We start from the raw sequence: 21763 nt of genomic DNA on the forward strand, positions 1-21763 counted from the left end.
TTTGTCTCTTTCTGTCTCTCCCTCCCTCTCTCTCTCCCTAACTCGTCCCTGACTTTTGAGAGATGATGAGCCCACAGATATCCTTTCATTCGTACTGCAGTTCCGCGGCGTGGTTCTGATATCGACGTACAAGTGTTTAGTCACTGAGCAGATGCTTCATCCATTTAAGAGCCTTGGCATTAAGGAGCAGGTAGGCATTTATTGGGCCCAGTCTCCCGGTGAGATCAGCGGCGTAAATGTACTGTGCAAGTTGTTTCCGAGGGCAAATTAACCACCGTGACTAAGCAAACGTCACACACACACACACACACACACACACACACACACACACACACACACACACACACACACACACACACACACACACACACACACACACACACACACACACACACACACACTCGGACCCCGGAAAGGGTAACGCCGACCCAACACACAGGCTCCCATTGACCAAAACATTAGATAGAGAGAGAGAGAGATAGGGTAAGTGAGAGAGTCAGAGATAGGTTGAGTGAGAGAGAGAGAGAGAGAGAGAGAGAGAGAGAGAGAGAGAGAGAGAGAGAGAGAGAGAGAGAGAGAGAGAGAGAGAGAGAGAGAGAGAGAGAGAGAGAGAGAGAGAGAGAGAGGCAGAGAAAGCATAAAATACAGTGAGAGAGAGAAATTATAACAGAGAAAAAGCGAGAGTGAGAGAAAAGTGCAGTGAAAAAGGAGGGGGAGAGAGGGAGGGGGAGAATAGGAGAGGGAGGGAGAGACATTATAACAGAGCAAGAAAGAGAAAGAGAGAGCAAGCGAGTACAAGCTCATTGACTGGAGAAGGCAAATTAGAATCTAGGGGGCCTCTTAATAACCCTCCATAGCTCGCAGAGAGAAAAATCGGAGTGAAACTGAGCAAGAGGGAGACATTGAGAAAGTGGGGAGAGAGGGTAAGAGAGGGCGGAGGTCGTGCAAACCTCCCTTTACCAGAAGTTTATAACGGGGAGAGCTTTTCAGTTGGGCTCAGCGGCCATAATGGAGAAGATGAGTCAAGGTGGGGCACGGGGCCAAACATAATCTTCCCCCATCGTTGATACCACGCCAACGAGGGCCTGGAAGAGATGCCACCGAGATTACACCGATACAAAGCCTGTGTGATTAGCCATACGCTTAGCGTAGCGCTTCTTGCCCACTTGAGACGATTAGCCGCCACCTTACTCAATTGCTACCTCCGTTTCAATCCGCTGTTGAGTCAGTCAGTCTATCAGCCGGTTGGACACAGCAGAGGGGACGCAAGCAGACACGCACACACACACCCACACACACTGACACACACACAGATACTTGCGCTTAGCAATAGACGCACAAACACACACGTGAGACGGCCACAGGGCAGCACTGGGAGTGTGTGATGGGAGCCAAGTGTCAGCAGCGGAGAGGCGAGGAGGCACACACTCACCCCCGTTAAGGTCTTTATGTTGTGCAGCGCGTTCTGGGCGTCAAGGGCAGCTTTCCGCGTGTAAAATGTGACAAAACAGCAGCCTGCAGGGGGCGAGAGACATAGAGACAGAGGGAAAGAGAGGGAGGATTGGGGGCGGGGGGGGGGGGGGGGGATAAAGAGAGAGAGAGAGAGAGAGAGAGAGAGAGAGAGAGAGAGAGAGAGAGAGAGAGAGAGAGAGAGAGAGAGAGAGAGAGAGAGAGAGAGAGAAGAGCATTAGTAGACAATTAAGAGAATTTCTTTCTATTCATCTGTCTGGCGGCGCCCGTTTGAAATGGGTGTGCATCGCAGGAGTGCTGAACCTGGTTGAGAGAGAGAGAGGGAGAAATGGAAGGGAGGGATAGAAGGAAAGACAGAGAGAGCAAGAGAGAGAGAGAGAGAGAGAGAGAGAGAGAGAGAGAGAGAGAGAGAGAAGTAAAGAGGGAGAGAAATGGAGGAGAAAAAAAACGATTTGGATGCAGTTCAGCGCCAATGATAGAAGCCTGGAAGAGCTGCTTACACGCTCAAAACAATACGCGCGCACAAAAGCAAGAGACACACACAAAAACAAAAGCCAATACAAAACGAGACACAGAAGAGAATACTATCTTGTTCGTGAGGAAATTGTGTGTGTGTCTGTGTGTGTGTGTGTGGGGGGGGGGGGGCTGTGGGGGCAGGGTTGTTACTGCTTCTTCATTAACATGAGCATAATCCCTGCAGTGTACGGGGCTGCAATCGTTTCGCTGTAGGCTATATCTGAGCAACCAGCACAGCATCGGAAAAAAACACACTACATAAACCTGCATCGTCAGGCAGACGGTGCCGTGTCTAACACACACACACACACACACACACACACACACACACACACACACACACACACACACGCACGCACGCACGCACGCACGCAGGCACATTTTTTTACGGACGCGCGGAGCCGATTCACTCGTGACTCCAGACTTTCGGTCTCGGTCTCCGAGCGCGTCAGGGAGCTGTTGGTGACGCCCGCCCTGCGGTGTGTGTCAGCGGCAGAAGAAGACTAGCCAGCGAGCATCTGGTGCAAGGTTTACCATCCGAATCCTCCCCCCCCCTCCACCACCACCACCACCCTCACCCACCCTCCCATAGTCCCTTTGATGAGGCTCGAAGCATAATGGAACTCGGCACACCAGTACCTCTGGGTGTCGGCGCTGTTGAATAGCTTGGCCCTTAGCCTAGCATTAGCGACGTGAGCGGAGTGGAGATTTTTGTGAGCGGAGCGAGTGAGTGATAATTGCGCAGAGCTGAACTTAGCGGGAGAAGGGGGGAGGGGGAGGGGGGGGATGGGGGGCGGGAGTGGGGTGCGGCAGCGTCTCTGCCGTTGCCGTGGCGAGCATAAGAAAGACTTCCCTTTCAAATGGAGGTAAACATAGCTTTGCAAAAGAAGACGATATCCAGCGCGGGGAGTCAGCCTAAACGAGGCTTGAGCCGCAACCAGGGGGAATAGCGGCCGGTTAATGCTGCCTAGCGCTCGCATGCAACGCGCGCAAGAGTAGTGTTGACTTGTGTTTATGGGCGGAGGTCTTTAGCACAGCTTCAGCGTTCTTCATTCTAATTCCGGTTGCACCTTGTTCTGCGCTCCGGCCTCCAGTGTGCCATTACCAATTCTGATCGCGCCGTCCGGAGGTTAGTGCATGGCAAGGTGAATTATCATTCAGGTAGCAATTTCTTCTTTTTTTTTTTTTTGCAAAGCTGTTTATGAAAGAAAGTTGGCTTTCGCCTGGCGCATTATCAAAATTCCGCCAGCGCATAGAGGATGAATGGGGAGGGCATGGCGGTGTGAGCGTTGTGTGAGCGTTGTGTGAGCGTTGTGTGAGCGCCGGTGCTTATTGTGATTCCCCAGGTGTCGCCGGACCCCGGGCTCGCGGGCACAGCGCAGCGCCTCGTCCCAGGTGGTGGGCTGTCAAGAGGGGAGCAGGGGGAGGAGGGGGGAGGAGGGGGGCCCCCACACCCTGGCTCTTTCACTCCCTATCACACTCACACACAGACTCACTCTCATGCACACACACAAACACACGCACACATCGGATGAACGGACACACATAGACATTGGACACACACACTTACCCATCAACCCACAAACACACACACACAGGAATTGATGCAGACACACACACACGCACACACATGTACGTATCCACGCACACACACGTGCATGGATGCAGACACACACACATGCATACTAATGGACACAAACACACACGCACACACATAGAAATGGACACAAACACAAACCCACAATCACATATTTACAAATCTGCTCCACAAAATCCCCTGCTCTTCCTGTTCGAGATTTTCCGAGCTCCAACGTCAATGACTTCAAATGATCACGTGTGTGCTTTCCTTTTCTCCTGCCACGACCTTGACCGCGGAAGGAGAGAAAACGAGTCAGGAAGAATGCAGCGGGAAAACACGTATTCCTAGGTGTGTGTTTGTGTGCATATGTGTTTGTGTGCTTGCGTTTGTGTGTAAATGCGTCGTTCTCAAAGGAAGAAATAATCTATAAAAATTGGCAACAAAGAGCTATCATGGGGAGACACACCATGCTAGTGGTGTGTAGGTCTGTTTGTGTGTGTGTGTGTGTGTGTGTGTGTGTGTGTGTGTGTGTGTGTGTGTGTGTGTGTGTGTGTGTGTGTGTGTGTGTGTGTGTGTGTGTGTGTGTGTCTGTCTTCAGGGAGAAAACAGGGAGTGTACAGGGGCAGGTTGTGAGCAGAATGGAGAGTGGAGAAGGGATAAGTCTGTTCATAAATGCTTCATGGCCATTGAAGAAGGCCTTTCGCCTGAATCAAGCCATTCTCTCCCCTGTCTGTTATATATTCTAAATACTACCTGGAACGAGACAACGTCATTCAACACTAGTCCCTTCAACTAGTCTGCCCGTTCCTTTCTGTTCCCACATTTTACAGATTGCCATTCCTCGAGGTGAGGGAAAGAGGGGACATGTTTTGTCTTAAGACATTAAGCATGTTCTCAAACATTCAGAGGAATTTTAGTCAACGCTGCATTTCAAGCCAACAGTCGGACTATGGTTCGAATCCAGCTTATGAGAATGATTCTGGCTTTCGACACACACTCCCTAGGATATTTTGATGAAAAACTACATGCCTCAACCTTGAAAATCTCTCTTCTCTCTCGCTCAGAAAAAAGAATTAACAGAATATTTTCTGGAATCAAAGATGCATTCTGGGTAGTAAATTCCGCCACTGCACTAAGCTCCCAGCCCAGCAACTGGCATCACACGTGCACGCACGCACGCACACACAATCACACTGACACAACTGCACACAGGCACACACCCTCACACAGCAGAAATGTATGCATATATATGCACATAGACGCCAACAAAGAAAAGAAACATAGATGAGAAGAAAGCAGAAAACACATCCACACATGCACGCAGAGACACACACACACACACACACACACACACACACACACACACACACACACACACACACACACACACACACACACACACACACACACAGACAGACAGACAGATAGACACACTCTCCTTTATCCCATTAAATCCATCTTGGGTTTCTCTCTAATTGGGCGCCGGGTAGCCTGCTAACAAAGCTAACGTCTTGTTAAGGCGATATAATTGGCCGCTCTGCTTTAGGAAAGAATGAAATAAATCTGTCCTACGTCTCAGGTCAGCTTCCGTCTCAACTGAATCTATTAGAGCAGATAATTGCCTTGGACATTAAGCGTTTGCTCAGCGTTGCCACAGCATTGGGAGGGAGGGGGAAGAGCGAGCGGTTAGGAGCTCGGCTTCCTGGCAGTCTTCAAAAGCAAAACGTCCGCCATTGGATGGTTCCTCCCTGGGCGCCCAATCAGAATAGTGGGGTGTCAGGGAGGCCGGCGCCCACGTGAGCACCGATCAACAATCTCCCATTGTTGGTTTTTGTTATGTTTGGCGTATGTCTATGCGTTTAAATTCACAATTACATTGTCTGGTAGACTGTATCTCATTCTTCATTATATCGGAGGTGAATAAACAACTGAAGGGATCTTTTTCAAGGACGCCTATAGGTCGGTTGTAGATATCGGGGATCTCACCTGGTATTAACTTTGCGCTGGCGACGCATCGCAGCCGCTAACGCTAGCCTACCCTGATCCCATCAAGACTTGGTGCCAAACCGTGATCTCCCAATGTTTATGTTTTTTTAAGGTCTGGCATATGTGTATCAAGTTCATCTATGAGGTTGTATTTGCCATCTATTTTTCTGTCGTTTTGGAGGAGATTACGTCTGAAGCAAAATAAGCTGTCTTGTTCAAGGCTACCAACAGGTTGATTTTGGACATGGGGGCAATATCCTGCCCCTATCCTTTCAAAGCATTGTAGCACCATACCCATAAAAAACCTTTAAAAACAATGTCAACTGACGTTGGGCAGCCTGGGTTCAATAACCTTTAAGGGAAATAAATTGAGTTTCAAAGAATGTGCTTAAAGGAAAAGATTGGACAGTGACTAATCGGATGGGCGATGATTCTTGCCTTGGTCCTAGACTCACTGGAAATAAAAAAATTGTTGTTTCTCCTAACTGACATCTACGGTTGTGAGTTTGTTTGGGTGGCTTCGGTGCAATCATCAAAATGAAATCCATTAAGGCGAGATTTATGCCGATATGAATCAGAAGTAGGAAGGAAGAAGGAGCCAAAAATGGGATTTTCAGATTTTGCTAAAAAACACTCTGTTTTCCTCAGCCATTTTAGGGTTGTTGTTGTTTGTTTGTTTATGTTTTCCGCTGCATTGTTTGTTTCCCGACTCCCAGGCTAGGTTTTTTACGAACATGTCAGAAGAGCTTGGCATAACGATGAAGCATTCTCAGAATGGATCGGATGAATAGCATTTAAAGAAGAAAAATCATCTTCATTAACAAATCGTCCGTTTTTTACTCCAGCCTTCTAGATTTGTAAAAACATCGCTCGGAGCTAATCACCTCTTTCATATCCAGTGGTCTTTTTTTTTTTTTTTTTGTACTTTTTCGTTTATTGCAGCCATCTTTAAGCCATTATATCGGCGTATTAGTCGTGACGCGGCGTAGCCGGGACCTCAGACGGCTCTCTGCAGGGCGCAGACTGCAAATGAAGACATTAAACCTGTTCCGTGTGTGTGTGTGTCTTTATTTCCCAGCAGTGAGTGCTTTCGCTGTCTTAGGACAGCAGCATCATTAAGATTAATGACACAGCGCCTCGGCGGCCAAATCCCAAACATACGCGTGCAATCGCACACACACACACACACACACACACACACACACACACACAAACACACACTCGCTAACGCACAAATCGACAAATAAGGACTAATATATATAAATATTGACGGTAATAAAAACCTGTAAAAACCTATGTCTTACACAGCAGCACACAGAAATGGGCACGCGCACGCACACACAAAACAGCACACACACACACACATGTACATACACACAGATGCACGGACTTGTGAGGACGCTTGAGGTTAGTTTTTTTTTGCAGAGAAGGGCCTCCTCTGTTTACCCCTCTGGCTGTCTCTGTCTCATTCTCTGCTTATCGTTCCCTCTATCTCCATCTCTCCTTTCGGCGCACACACAAAAACACTCACACACACACTCACACACACACACACTCATCCAAATGAGTCCCATTTTCTCTCCCCCCCCTGCCTCCACCCATCCCCACCTCCACCCCTGCACACCCTCATATCCGCATATTAACTCTGATCAACATTTAGCCAAATACAACAACAACAAGGACATAGCCTCTTGTCCCTTCGGCCGCTGGCCCATGCATGCATAAACACATGCATGGGCACACAGAGAGGGAGACATGGGCACCCCGCACACAGACACACACGCACGCAGAAGCACACACACACACAAACACACACAAACTCTGACACACTCATAGACACAGGCACACACCTGCGTACATATACACACCCACACCCACACCCACACACACGCCTCCCACTCACAGGCTCACAGACACAGATGAGATGTGTCTCGTGGTCTCTGTTCTCGAACCCCCCATGTGCCGTTAATGTTATCAGATCCCATTCATCCCAGTCAATCCATCCGAACAGCGTCTCACTCTCGAAAATAACAACCCCGGCAATTTAACAGGAAGTCATTAGAGGAGGGGGGGGGGGGGGGGGGGGGTCGGACTGGGGGGGGGGTAGTGTCTGTTCGCAAATAACACCGGCTTAAATTGCCGTTGCAATCTGTGGAGCAGAGTGATAGGCAGCCTGTTGAAGGGCCCCCACCTGTGTGCCACCCCGGGGGGGGGGGGGGGGGGGGGGGGAGGGGGGAGGGGGGAGGGGAGGGGGGGGGGAGGGTGAGGGAGGGTGAGGGCGGTGAAGGGGGAGAGAGAGTTGGTCGGTTTGGGCGGTAAAACGGTCAGGCCATGTAAGGCAGAGGGCAGACAAAAGGGAGGGTTGGTTTAACAAATAGGGTGGTGGGAGAAAAAAAGAGAGAGAAAATAAATAAATAAAAGGGATAACAAGAGAACCTAGAGATATCGGCGGCGCTAGCTCCTCTAAAGCCCTGAAATAACAGGGCCGCTGCAGACGGCCATCAAACGCCCCATTTCCTCTGGAAACACTCTTCGTCTTCCAGAGGAGCGAGGGAGGGAGCAAGAGTCAGAGAGTGTGAGCGGGGGAAATGGAAGTGGAGCGTGTTCAATATGCGTCCGTTAGTAAAAACTACAGTTTACGGTAAATATTATAGGGCAAAACAGAGAGCCCAAATAATATGAGCGGTGTTTACCAGTGATAACCCTTGACTTATTGGCAAGAATAAGGACTTTAGTTGGAACCTTTTTTCAAATGACGCCGTGATCATTTATTATTCTGCCGACTTTCATAAATATCTGTATTCATAAAATATGCATATCCTTTCACCCGACATTAGAGCAAGGAGAGGGGGAAGGGAGAGGAGCATGGTGGATTGAAAAGTCAGAGTCATCCAAGGGCTAGGGAATACACACACACATATGCACACAACCACGCACACACACACGTGAAAAAAAAAACAGGCACACACAACCACACACACGTACACAAACACAGATATACACAGACAGAGACACACACACACACACACAAACACAAACATACACACATATGCATAAACACACACACACACACACACACAGACAAACACACAAACACACACACACGCATTTTCATAAACACACACATACATACACACAAACAAACACACACACAGTGATCTCCAAATGAGGGGAAGAACGAGGCGTACAAGAGTGTGTTGGTCTTGGCGGACTGCAGTTTCCAGGATTACCTAAGCTTGAGATTCACTCAGAAAGCAAATAAGACAGAAGAGGCATTGTGTGTGGAAAAAAGAGCGACAGATGACAGAGAGAGACAAGAGAGGGAGATGGGAGAAATATAGAAAGGGAGGTGAAATGAACAACAGAGAGGCAGAGACAGGGAACCCACAGGACCTGGTCACGGCCTTCGGTGTGCTGTTCATGGCCTCATTTCACCACTCATTGCTGTAAAACCAATGATGGCGAATCATCGTGAATGATAATACAAATAATACACTTTATTACTGTAGCTGACAATGAGTGAGTGAGTGAGTGCGTGCGTGCGTATGCGCGTGTGGATGCGTGCGTGCGTGTATGTGTGTGTGCTTGAGTCCGGTATCTGTGTTCCCCGGCCGGTACCTTTGCTTTGTGGGGGGTTCTGGCTGCGGTCCCTCAGGATGTTGATCTGGTACACTGCCCCGTAGGGCTCAAACAGCTCCTTCAGCTCCTTCTCCGACCAGGAGCGCGGGATCTGGCCCACGAACATCTTGATGGCGTCCGGGTCGGGCTGGTCGGCGTGCTCCAGCGCTCCGTTCATCTTACCGGCCGTGCCGTTACTGCGAGAGGAAAGAGGAGCGGGAGAAGGGACAGAGACATCTTTTAAAACGGATTGTAAATCCAAAATGATTCAGAGGGTCAGGACTTGATTAAGCGACGATAAACGTCTCTTAAACCCCACGTGGGATCACTTGATATAAACTTTATGGAGTAAAAATGAGGCGAGGTTATTCTGGCTGCAAAAACTCTCGGGCTGGAACAAGATTAATAGATTATAGATCTTAAAGGCATATTCCATCTACTCTATACTGCAAATGTCTGGGTATCTCTGGCAAATGGCTAGAATGTCTGCTTCTTTGTTTCTGCAAATATGGCTCGAAATTTGGTTAATACAACGGAAGCCATTTCCACAGCAAGCTAAAACGACGTTGGTAAATTGCGTTTAGTGCTGCAAGTGGTCACTCTTTCAAACAAGCCTGTGATGCCTAATGTGGTAAAATATTACATTTTGTATTACACTCGATGATTTGCCTAAGCAAGAATCAAACTACATCAGACAACATTCAAACCCTTTGGATTCGGCAACACTGATAAGCACAGTGGATGGATTCTACGGGCCTGGGCGCAGTGTAAAAACACGCTGCTTTCACACTTTTTATTGCAAATCTGATAGGAACACGCTCTGTTTGTCCTTTTGTGGGTCCGTCTTGGAGCAAGCTCGTTGGAAAAGAGAGTAGTGTGGACTTTATACATGAATGAATGGGACGGTGTGCAAGAGGTGTCCACTACACACAGACACACACCAAACCATGCGTTGTGAGGAACCACGCACACACACGCACGCGCGCATACACCCAAACACACACATGCACACACACCATTGTGCCATGCCTGTGGTCCATTTAGGAAGGGTGAAAAAAGACTTAATGAAAAAGCCGATGAAAAAGCCCTTTTCTTTTTTTACTAGGCCTCACACTCTTTTGTTGTTCTCTGCGGGAGAGCCAGAGAGCATTATCTTAAGAGGCAATAAAAAAAACACAAAACAAAACCAAAGCCGCAGTTTGCTCAGCTGACAGCCCTAATGCCAGACCATAAAGCTCAGGGGGAGCAAGAGACAGAGGGGGAGGAGAGAGAGAGAGAGAGAGAGAGGGAGAGGGAGAGGGAGAGAGAGAGAGAGAGAGAGAGGGAAAAGGAGAGGGAGAGGGAGAGAGGGAGAGAGGGAAAAGGAGAGGGAGAGGGAGAGAGGGAGAGAGGGAGCCAACGAAAGAGAGGAATGTAGGGAACACCGCGAGGGAAGAGGGAAGGAATGAGGTTGACGGAGGGAAAGCCGTGATTCATCTTTGTCTTGAAAAAAAAAGGCGGTTAAACCGAGAGCCGCGAGAGGTTAACCCCAACGCCCCGGCTCTTTTAAGGGTCCAAAGGACACGTCACGAACCGGGGAAGAACCTCCGAGCCTTCCGAGGGGAAGGGAGTGAGTTCTCCTTCTGCCGAGGACGACTGGGGAAAAGATAACTGCTGACCACCGGCCAAAAATATATTTTCAAGATGTTAGATAAATTGGCGTAATAAAGTAGCAGCGCTACTTGGGTTTGCTACCCAACACCGCCCACCAGCCCTCCTTCACCCTCCCTGCTAGCCAACCCGTCCTGACTCCCTCTCAAACACACACACACACACACACACACACACACACACACACCTTTGCCCTGTAAACCCACACTACATCGCACACTACAACGGGCTGTGGCAACGCCATCACCATCATCCTGGATTTTTGATCAAGGCGTACCCGACCCCCTCCCTCACCCGTTCTGCCCGGGGGTCTAGTTGGCTGGGGGGCTGCAGCCACAGCCATCGTCTTACACTCAGTGGTGAAATGGATGCTCTGTTGTACAACTGTCGTAGCCACCTCCTGTGCTGTATCTCTACTTGTCGAAAGGTGCTTTTGGCCAAGGGGAGGAATGAGTTGGATTGATACAAGGGAGAGAAACTAAACAAACGCCCACGCACAGACACACAGCCAGAAATCGGTTTGAAGGAGGACAGAGAAAGGAGATATTTTGTGTGAAGGAGATGTGTGCTCCTCATTCCATGAGGGAGAGTTGTGTCCATGTGTTTCTGTGTGAGTGTGTGTCTGTGTATGTGTGTGAGTCTGTGTATACATGTGTCCATGTTTGTGCCTGTATGAGCATGTGTCTGTGTCTATGTGTGTCTATGTGTGTGTCTGTGTGTGTGTCTCTCTCGCTCTCAATTGTGTCCCCTTAATGGCTTTCACCTGTCCCTCCATCTCTCTAGTACCCCTGGAGCACTGAGTCATCAACAGCCATGTCTCCACATGTGTGTATTTTACTGTCAGTGTACGTGTGTCTGTGTAGATATACAAACCTCTCTCTCTCTCTCTCTCTCTCTCTCTCTCTCTCTCTCTCTCTCTCTCTCTCTCTCTCTCTCTCTCTCTCTCTCTCTCTCTCTCTCTCTCTCTCTCTCTCTCTCTCTCTCTCTCTCTCTCTCTCTCTCTCTCTCTCTCTCTCTCTCTCTCTCTCTCTCTCTCTCGTGTCTCTCTCATGTGTCTCTCTCTCGTCCTTCTCTGTTTGCTTTCAGACCGGGGAGCCGGGCGGGTGTTCCGAGTACACTTGACCCCCACAGTCCGCCTGGTTTTGATTAGTGTGAACACTGTGTACCGTACCCGAGCGGCAGAACAGTGAACTTTGACCCCGTGGCCACTTGAAAACGGCGGTCTCTAACTGCACCACAACACGGAGGCGGACTGCTGCTCTGCATATCTGCGTATGTGTGTGTGTGTGAGCGTTGTTCTCGTCCCCTGAACCACACGGCCGTGGCTGATGAAGCAGGAGGGGCAGGTAGAGGGTTGTTCTCGACATGTCTCAGAAATATTGATAACAGAAGGCTTGGAGCCCATACTTCATCAAATGGAGTCGGGATCTTGTGATCGTCGTGCTGTTCTTCACCCGGATCAAAGCAAATTAAACATAGTTTCCTTCTTTGTGCTCATTGCCGTTTTGCAAACCGACTATGTGCCACCCGTGACGTACTGTGTCAGAGTGTGTGAATACGTGAATGTGCTAGGCTAAGGAACAACATTACGATAGGGAAAGCTGAGCGGCAGGAGTGGTTGGGAGGGGGGGGGGGGGGGGGGGGGGGGGTTAACTCTAACTTGGGTACTGTACAATCCTACCTAATATGTCTCTCTCTTCTACTGTCTCTCTCTCTCTCCTGCCCTGTCTCTCTCTCTCCTATGTCTCACTGTGCATGTCATTGTGTGTGTGTGTGTGTGTGTATTTATAGTCCTTGATGTGTTTTTGAATGTGTGTGTCGTCTAGGTGACCTATAAAGCCATTTTAATCTCCCATGTGCATATTGGGCAGTTTGTGTAGTTTCTTTCTTTTCATGCATCCTGCTGTTTAGTATTAGGCAGAGTTGTGTTTGCCTTTCTAATCACACACACACACACACACACACACACACACACACACACACACACACACACACACACACACACACACACACACACACACACACACACACACACACACACACACTCAAAACAGCAAATAAACGTCCAACATTTTCCAAAACACAGAAGGCATGGACGTTTTTTATAGGGGCTCTTAAACAGGCAAACACTTTATTGGGTTGTAGACCATAGAACAACAACCACCCAGCAGTTTAAATAAAATATAAAAAACGATAGTTCAAGCAATTAAAAAACAGCGACAGGAAGCTAACCTTTTTGTTCCGTGATGAACAGTTAAGTGGCTAAGCTAACCGCCAAGGCTAGGTAGCCGCATTCTATTCATCTGCGCTCACACAGCAGGGGAAGCTGTGGCACACAGGGATAGAAAGAGAGAGGGAGGGAGACAGAGAGAGAGAGGGAGGGAGACAGAGAGAGAGAGAGGGATAGAGAGAGAGAGAGAGAGAGAGAGAGAGAGAGAGAGAGAGAGAGAGAGAGAGAGAGAGAGAGAGAGAGAGAGAGAGAGAGAGAGAGGGATAGAGAGAGAGGAGGATGCAGATGAGACGGAGCGAGGAGTAAGCACAGCTCAGAGCTCAGCAGGAGCTCCCTTGGTAAGAAGCATAGGAACACACACACACACACACACACACACACACACACACACACACACACACACACACACACACACACACACACACACACACTCTGTTCGGGCTGGCTAGGTTGATCCCCCCGCTGTGTTTTCTTTCTGTTTCTGCTCCAATGCACACATACACATACACACACAGACCCAAAAATGTATTCAGATTTTCTGAACACACACACACACGCACACACATACACGATTGGACGAACACAAAATCCGCCCTCTCCTTCACCCAACAGAGACAGTGGAAGAACTGAGGCTGTGAGTCGCTCCCATCCAGAGAGAGAGAGAGAGACCCATGAGGGAAACTAATCCGACGTGAAAAACATCCGGATTCCCACCTCCCTTACACACACACACACACACACACACACACACACACACACACACACACACACACACACACACACACACACACACACACACACACACACAAGCGCTGTCCCTCCTAACAATGTCCCTCAACTCAACCAACGACCCTAAGGGAAGGAAAGACGAGGGGAGGGGTCACCAAGGTCAGCTTGGTGACTAACATTATGCACACACACACATACACATGCACACACACACACACACACACACGCACGCACACACGCACGCACGCACACACAGGACAAAAACACATACAGAAAAACCCACACAGAGAGATATAGCAACCAATCATTGGCTGACCATTCTCTACTGGGATTTGTCAGAGGCAATTGCGTGGTACTAAAACCTGGTTCAACCGAATGCCTGCTTTAATTATGACCCAGTCTAAGTGTACAACGGCTCCATTTGTCCAAAACTTTGTGCGTGAGGAGATGGCCATTCGTCATTTGAACTACAGCTAGCAATTTTTCCACCCATTTGTACCGTAGCGCCATGAAGCGCAGGATGATAAATAACATTGTGTAGAAGCCTGTGTGTTTATAACAACAGTCTAGATGAGGGAATACTTTGGGGAGTCGGCTTTGATGTAAATAGCATCTGTAGCACTTTCGCTAACAGCGACCACCAGCTAAGTAGGAACAGGAAGGGTGTGTATGTGTGTGCGGTTATGCTTGTGGAAGGCAGCGCATGCGATATCCAGGGGCCCGCGCGTGTGTACCGACGTCGAACACTTTCACGGTTCCTATGGCGACCGTGGCAGCCACATGTAACAAAACGATCACATAAATGTCACGGCGGCTAATGAAGCTGCGCCGGTGCCCCGGTGGCTCTGCTAGGGCTACGCTAATGAGAGGGCCGACGCTAGCGCCGCCGCCGCGCTAATGAACGGCGACAGGTAGGCAGCGCCCCCGTACACACGCACGCCTCCTACACATCACACACAACGGTTTTTCGCGTGTGTGTGACCGGACGGTGTCACACGGACAGTAAGCAAATTGGCGCTGGCTTTCCTGCGAAAAACTTTTCAGGACGTCATTAAGCCCTCGTTTTTCAGTTTCAGCTTAGCGTTCGTAAACAAGCCTGTGTTTTCCTAATGGGGGGCCGGTAACAAAACCATAATAATACAAAACCATAACTCACAGACTGTCGAATCATTGCAGCTTTTCCCGCATATGCGAAATGTTTTGATTTTGCTGTTGCATTAAGACGCGGGAATAGTGGTAATTAGTTTCCGTTGTCTTAAAACAGCAGTGAAAAAACAACAACAGCGACGGCGGAGGAGAGGAAAAACTTTTGCCTCGTTCTCGCATTCGCTTTCTCAGGGCCGCCCACGCGGGAGGGCAGAGGGTGAGCCTCATGAATTCAGTTCAGCTCGGGGGGGCTTTCAGGGCTCGTGGAGGGCTGGAGGGAGAGGATCCTCGCAACCAAGAGGAAGGGAAAAGTACAGAGTGCGTCAAACAAGTAAAAGTAAGTCCATATCTTTTCTCTGGGAAAAGAGAGGGCTTCAAGGTTCAACACTCGACATATAAAGAAATACCCAACCTATTTTACACTTGAGTGAATTGAAACTCATCGTCATCTAAATACAGCGGCCCGTCTCCTGATTGGACGTTCGGGCTTCGCTTGAGGTCCAGACGCGAGATTGGACAAATCCAACCTGCGGCAGTGCAACGCTAATCCTTAGCACCCCTCCTCCTCCTCCTTCTTGCCATCCCATCCCAGGCCCACCCTCTCCCTCTATCTCTCGCCTCTCTCTCTTTCTTTCCAAATTCTTGTTGCTATGGGAACAGCGGTGTCAGAGGGGTAGGGTTGTGGGCGTCGGTTGGTGTCGTGCGGAGGCGAGGGGTTGGTGGGCGGGGGGCATAAGGCTCCTCCTCACCCCTGACATGGTGATTAAACGGGACAGGGGGAAACACAAACCCTTAGCCTTATCTGGTGGACTCTACACCTGTCCCATACACCCATATAGAGCCTCTCTCTCTCTCTCTCTCTCTCTCTCTCTCTCTCTCTCTCTCTCTCTCTCTCTCTCTCTCTCTCTCTCTCTCTCTCTCTCTCTCTCTCTCTCTCTCTCTCTCTCTCTCTCTCTCTCTCTCTCTCTCTCTCTCTCTCTCTCTCTCCTTCCCCCCCCCCCCCTCATGGCTTGTTTTGGTATAGCTTGGGTTTCATCATGTACCAGTATTTATGCATGCAAGCAGAACTTGGGAGCTAGGAATACGTGGAATACGTGCTTTGGGACACTTAACAGAAAAGCTAAGGTCTGATTGGATGATGTAGTGGGGGAAAAATACCCCCGGTGCAAGTTCTTATGTGTGTGTGTGTGGGCGCATGCATTTGCCAATTAAGTGTGTGCACAATTCATTTCCTGAATACAGCGTCTCTGAAAAGAGATGGAGAGAAGAAAGCTTCTACTACAGGTTGAGGGTCGGAGAAACTGCCAAGGCAACTTCATGTAGTTTTATATATGATATAAAAACCACATTTCATTCCCATACTAGGAAATTAAAGAATAATGAAAGTGAAGCTTTTTATTCTTCCCGGAAAAGGAAAAAACAGTTCAGGAAAGGGTTCGTTATAAACATCAGAACAAATATATCTGTATGTGGCAATGCGAACCATGGCCAAACAAACACACGCAACTGCGTACACACACACACACACACACACACACACACACACACACACACACACACACACACACACACACACACAGTATGTGTGTGAGTGTAGGGGAGAGATACAGCAACGCAGAAATAGGGAGAGTGAGCATCTTGTTCTTGACATTAAGAAAACAGTCCCTGACATTAAATAAACCACACACACACACACACACACACACACACACACACACACAGGATTCTAAGGTCGGTCTGGTGTGAGCATGGGGGGGTGGTTCGCCGCCAAGAGCTGGAATTGTGGAGCGGGTGGCTTGAACATGGTCTAGACAGACTGCCTGGGGAAGCCTATTTATTGGCTGTTCCCCTGGTGTGTGTATGTGGGACTATAAGATCACAAACGCCCGGGCACGGCACATCTTTAAGACCGTGTGCCTAATGTTCCGCTCAGATCAGTGTGGTCGTTTGAGGGCGGATTCTGCAACTCTGCGGGAGTCTGTGATCATGTTTGCCGGGGCCAGCGTTCCCTGCCTCAACACGCCCGGTGCGGCTCGGAGCTCCGACTCTTCCAAACGTAATATGTATTATTGAGTCACTGAGTAGACCCCGTCCAACGTCAGCGGGATGGGACTGCATTTCCGGAACGCCGCACCAAGCGGCGGATGGATGCGTCTTGCTTTGGAGTGCCAGGTAAGCAGGCAGGTTGACGCTGGGGATCGAACGCAGAACCACGCGGCTGGGAGGTTAACACCATAGCCGCTACACTGTCCTGCTCTCCCCCCCCCCCCCCCCCCTTCCACCCCCACACCTTCATATCTTCGCGTGCTCGCTCTAATCCAAATTGTGAATAGCTCTTTCCCCCCGTTCAGTCATTGAGGCCGTCCGTCTTTCCCGCTTCATTCATCTCTGGTGCTTTTCTTCTGATTTTCTGTTGCTCTCCATCCCCTACCCCCCCCCCCCCTCCCTGCCCTCCCCCATGTCCCCCAAAGGACACCATCGCCTGACGGGAAGGGGATGGGACATCAAAGGAGCCCAACATATTTGCCCCCACGTGTTTCCTGTTACCGTTGGATTCCGTGAAACACGAGGGCTTTTCCAGACTATCAACCGCTGGCCAGATCAGAGCCGGGACATCACGACGTCGGCCTCATTCCTCACCGCTGGGAGAGCTCAGCCAACCCCGCCCTCCCAACCAAACCAAATCCAACGCTAAAATGGCGGCAAATTTTCACCCCTTCTTAATTGCGACAAAGTAGGAGCCTGTTTTTACTGAGCTGTGCCTGTGTGTATTCGTGGGAGGTTGGATAGGTGTGAGTCTGTGTGTGTAAAAAGGGAGGATAGGGGGGGGGGCTAAGGGAGGGTGTAGCAGTTGAGAGGGTTATACCATTAAGGGATATTAGGGTGGGTGGAATGGGGTGCAGCGGTGTGGGTGGTGTGGGCGGTGGGGGGTTTTGGGGGGACGACGACTGGTGTTCATTTTCATTAGGCTTTATGGGCTGTAAAAACATTGTCATGCATACCAATTAGCACAGCAGCAGATGGCTCAATGCACTTGGATGTATCTTCTCAGACGCACTCACGTGTGCATACGTGTGTGTGTGCGTGTTTCTTTTTGTGTGTGAAAAAGTGTGTGTGCGTCTGTGTCTGTGTGTGTGTGTGTGTGTGTGTGTGTGTGTGTGTGTTTGTGTGCGTGCAGGCGTGCACACAGACACATATACACAGAGGGATGCCTTGAAGAGTGGGGCAGACTAGCATCAGGCTATTCGGTGCACGGTGGGAGACTTGACAGCTGTCTAAAGACACTCTCTATCGCTTTTCATTCTCTCTCTCTCTCTCTCTCTCTCTCTCTCTCTCTCTCTCTCTCTCTCTCTCTCTCTCTCTCTCTCTCTCTCTCATCACTGGGTCAGCGAGGAGGAGGAGGACAACCGGGCCGCAGTGGTCTGTTGAACAGCCTCCGTGACAAGAACCATATGCCGAGAAGAAGAGGAAGGGAGACAAGGAGAAGAGGGAGAAGAGGAGAAAGACAGAGGGAGGGGATTAGAGAGAGACAGAGAGAAGGCAAGGGAGAGAGAGAGGGATAGAGAGAGAGAGAGAGAGAGAGAGAGAGAGAGAGAGAGAGAGAGAGAGAGAGAGAGAGAGAGAGAGAGAGAGAGAGAGAGAGAGAGAGAGCGAGGGGGAAAAAGAGGGAGAGAGAGACAGAGAGAAAGAGAGAGTCAGTGGGAGAGAGAGAGAGAGAGATAGAGAGAGGGAGAGTCAGTGGGAGAGAGAGAGAGAGAGAGAGGGAGACAGGAAGAGGGAGAGCAAGAGCGAGAGCTAGAGAAAGCAAGGGAGAGATATATTCATTCAGGGAGGAAAAGAGCGGGATGGAGGGAATGGCGGAAGACAGAAAACAGCTACGAAAAAGAGGGCCGGTTATTGAGGGAGATAAAGGTAGAAGCAATGAGAAAGAAGGAGGGGTAAAGAGAGATGGAAAGAGTGCGAGCGAGGAAGAAGGAAAAGCAATAAATAAAGAGCTAGCGATGGAAGAAGTGATGGCAAAAGGTTCCGGCGTGGATGTTTGTGCAGCCACCGAGACCCCACCCCCCCCCCCCCCCCCCCGGCCCCCCCCCCCCCCCCCCTCCCAAACTCTTCCCAGTGGCTTACTAACCCCCCACCGCCCCCCCTCTCCACCACCCAACTAATTTCCCAGAAGTCTTTTCAGCCCCATAAACCCCTTCCCTCTCCCTCACAAACAGAGACAGGAACACAAACACACACACACTGACAGACGTAGATGCGACCGGGAAATGATAGCCTAGCGGTGACACTAATAGCCGAAACGTGCGCTGCCCTGGTCGTCAAAGCAAATGGCAAGGGGGAGGGGGGGTTGAGGGAGGAAGGGGGGTGGGGATGGGGGGGGGGCGTGTTACAGGTGCGCCTTGTGCCATTGTCGCCTTTATGCTAGCGAGCCCTTCGGTGGTGGTGTTAGCCACGGCTCAGTGAGTCTGAATGGGATGCTGGCGGCGGCGGCGGCGGCAGCAACGAGCTAACGTTACAGCGCACTGCGCCCATTGATCTGTTGTGTTGGCTAATAACAGAGTGCACGGCTTCGCGCGGGGGCTTTCAGCGACAGGCGCTAATAGCGATGGAAGAAGCAAGGGGCTCCGGCGACACAAACCCTCATAGGTGTGTGTTACAAGGGTGAACACACACATCACTTCATATGGAAATAAGAAGTAGGGGGGCCGGCGGACTCTGGAGAGGGAGAGCGGTGTTATTCGGCCGCCTAACCCCGGAATTGCAATCGCTTTTTTTTTCTTCTCCTCGGGTCCTCTTGCGGTTAAGGCGGAGTGAGACGAGTTACCGAGACGCTGGGGGGTTTTCTGTCTGCTATATGGGGGTCAGGTGGTTACATTTCCAAGCCATTATCTATAGCATAGAGAGAGAGGTGGTCCGGTTTACTCACACACACACACACACACACACACACACACACACACACACACACAGGCCCAACACACACGTGGCTACACAGGGCATATTTCAGTGCACAGTCAAGCCTGCATTCAATCTCCCTTCTGCTGAACGCTGAGAGGAATGGAGAGGGCCAGCCTGCTCCTGGCCCTCTCTGTCAATCTAAATGTTTAATGAACCATCTCTTCTCTCACTCTCTCCCTCTGTCTGTCTGTCTACCTCCCTCTCCTCTCCTACCATCCATCCCGCTGGAGCAACACCCCCCCCAACGACCACTGCTTTATGCCTCTCGCGCACTCATCCATGTCTGTCCCTTTCGTCAAGTACTTTCTTCTCTTCTTTTCTCTCTCTCTCTCTCTCTCTCTCTCTCTCTCTCTCTCTCTCCCCTTTTCCTTACATTATTACTTCTTTCAGAGTAGTTTCATTCCCTCTTTCCCATTTCTTCCTCTCTCTCTCTCTCTCCCCCTCCCAAAAAGGTAGGAAGGAGAGGAGGAGGTCAATGTTGGCATATCTGCATCTTGTTTTTTCTTCTCTTGATTAAATCTCGTCTTGAGTTGATGTGCTCGCTCCTTCCTTCCTCCTTTCCTTACTTCATTCTCTTAAAAACTCTTGGATACCATCCACTTCTATTCAGTCCTTCAAGGCCAAGACACATAAAGAGCAGAATGTGTCTACAGATTGCCTCCATTTTGCTCTTTCTATATGCGTCCGATGAATCGCTAAACTATAAATTGGGTCATTAATTGTGGTAATTCTAAATGTTCCAAATGTAGAACCCCTGTTTATTTCTCTCGCTATATTATCCTCTGGACTTATTTGCTTAAGACAGTTTCAAGAATTAGCATCTCACCCCACTCCGAAAGTCCCAACATTATAGCTTAATCAAGCTAAACACACGATAAATACACTCATAAACACACATCTCTGCTTCGGTGTGTGAGCGTGTGCATATGTGAGTGTGATTATGTGTGTCCGTACGCCAAGCGTGTGAGTAGAATTTCCCTTTCCCAGCTCATGGATTTTTCAAATTACCGCCAAGCTACTTCCAAAACACACTTCTTTTTCTTGTCTCCCTTCCAAACTCATTACTTTAGTAGGGCAAATCAAACAGGGCACAGTAATCGGAACGGAACTCAAAACTCCACGATCTTGCTTGGGTGTGTATGTCTGCGTATTCATACGTGTGTGTGTGTGTGTGTGTGTGTGTGTGTGTGTGTGTGTGTGTGTGTGTGTGTGTGTGTGTGTGTGAGAGAGTTAATTAGCAGAGTCCTGCTCTAATTAATGGCCTATGAATAGCCATGCTGGGTGAGAAGTCAAGGTTGGACACCTGTGAAGACGCTCTGATGGGCAACGGGGCTTGCTTGCACTGGGTGAATCAAATTACATTCACCCTAATGTAAATACAATACTGGCAGAGCTCTCGCACATCTGCTCGGACAGGGGATGTGTGTGTATGTGTGTGTGAGAGTTTGTGTGAGAGTGTGTGTGTGTGTGTGTGTTTGTGTGAGAGAGGCAAAGAGTGTATGTGTGTGCCAGAGTGGATGGCTGTATTTGTTGACGCTCTTGCGTGCATGTGAATGATGGATAGAAGAATGTGTGCGTGTGTGATCGTCTGTCCCCTGACCAGTGTGCTTGTGGTTCTGTGTGTCCTGACTCCTGCCTGCCTGAGTGTGTGTGTGTGTGTGTGTGTGTGTGTGTGTGTGTGTGTGTGTGTGTGTGTGTGTGTGTGTGTGTGTGTGTGTGTGGGGGGGGGGGGGTAGGGGGTTGTATTTTTTGGGCAAGAGGCGACGCGATGACAAGCAGGCGCGCGCCGGCCCCCTGTTGATGATGTCACCAGTCCCCTGGTGATGATGTCAGGGCAATTAGCGAACACATGCAGCATCGCCAGCGAGCTAACGACCTAG

General features: G+C 49.7%; 1 protein-coding gene across 1 annotated transcript in view; it reads right to left on the bottom strand.

Moving 5' to 3' along the window:
* Positions 1-21763, bottom strand: part of celf2 (cugbp, Elav-like family member 2) — a 79560-nt gene that overhangs the window by 35140 nt on the left and 22657 nt on the right. The window contains 2 exon segments of the mRNA XM_030342517.1: positions 1433-1515; positions 9170-9366. Coding sequence (XP_030198377.1) covers positions 1433-1515; positions 9170-9366 — 280 coding nt within the window.

This window comes from Gadus morhua, chromosome 19 (genome assembly GCF_902167405.1).
Source record: "Gadus morhua chromosome 19, gadMor3.0, whole genome shotgun sequence".
Classification (NCBI taxonomy): Eukaryota; Metazoa; Chordata; class Actinopteri; order Gadiformes; family Gadidae; genus Gadus; species Gadus morhua.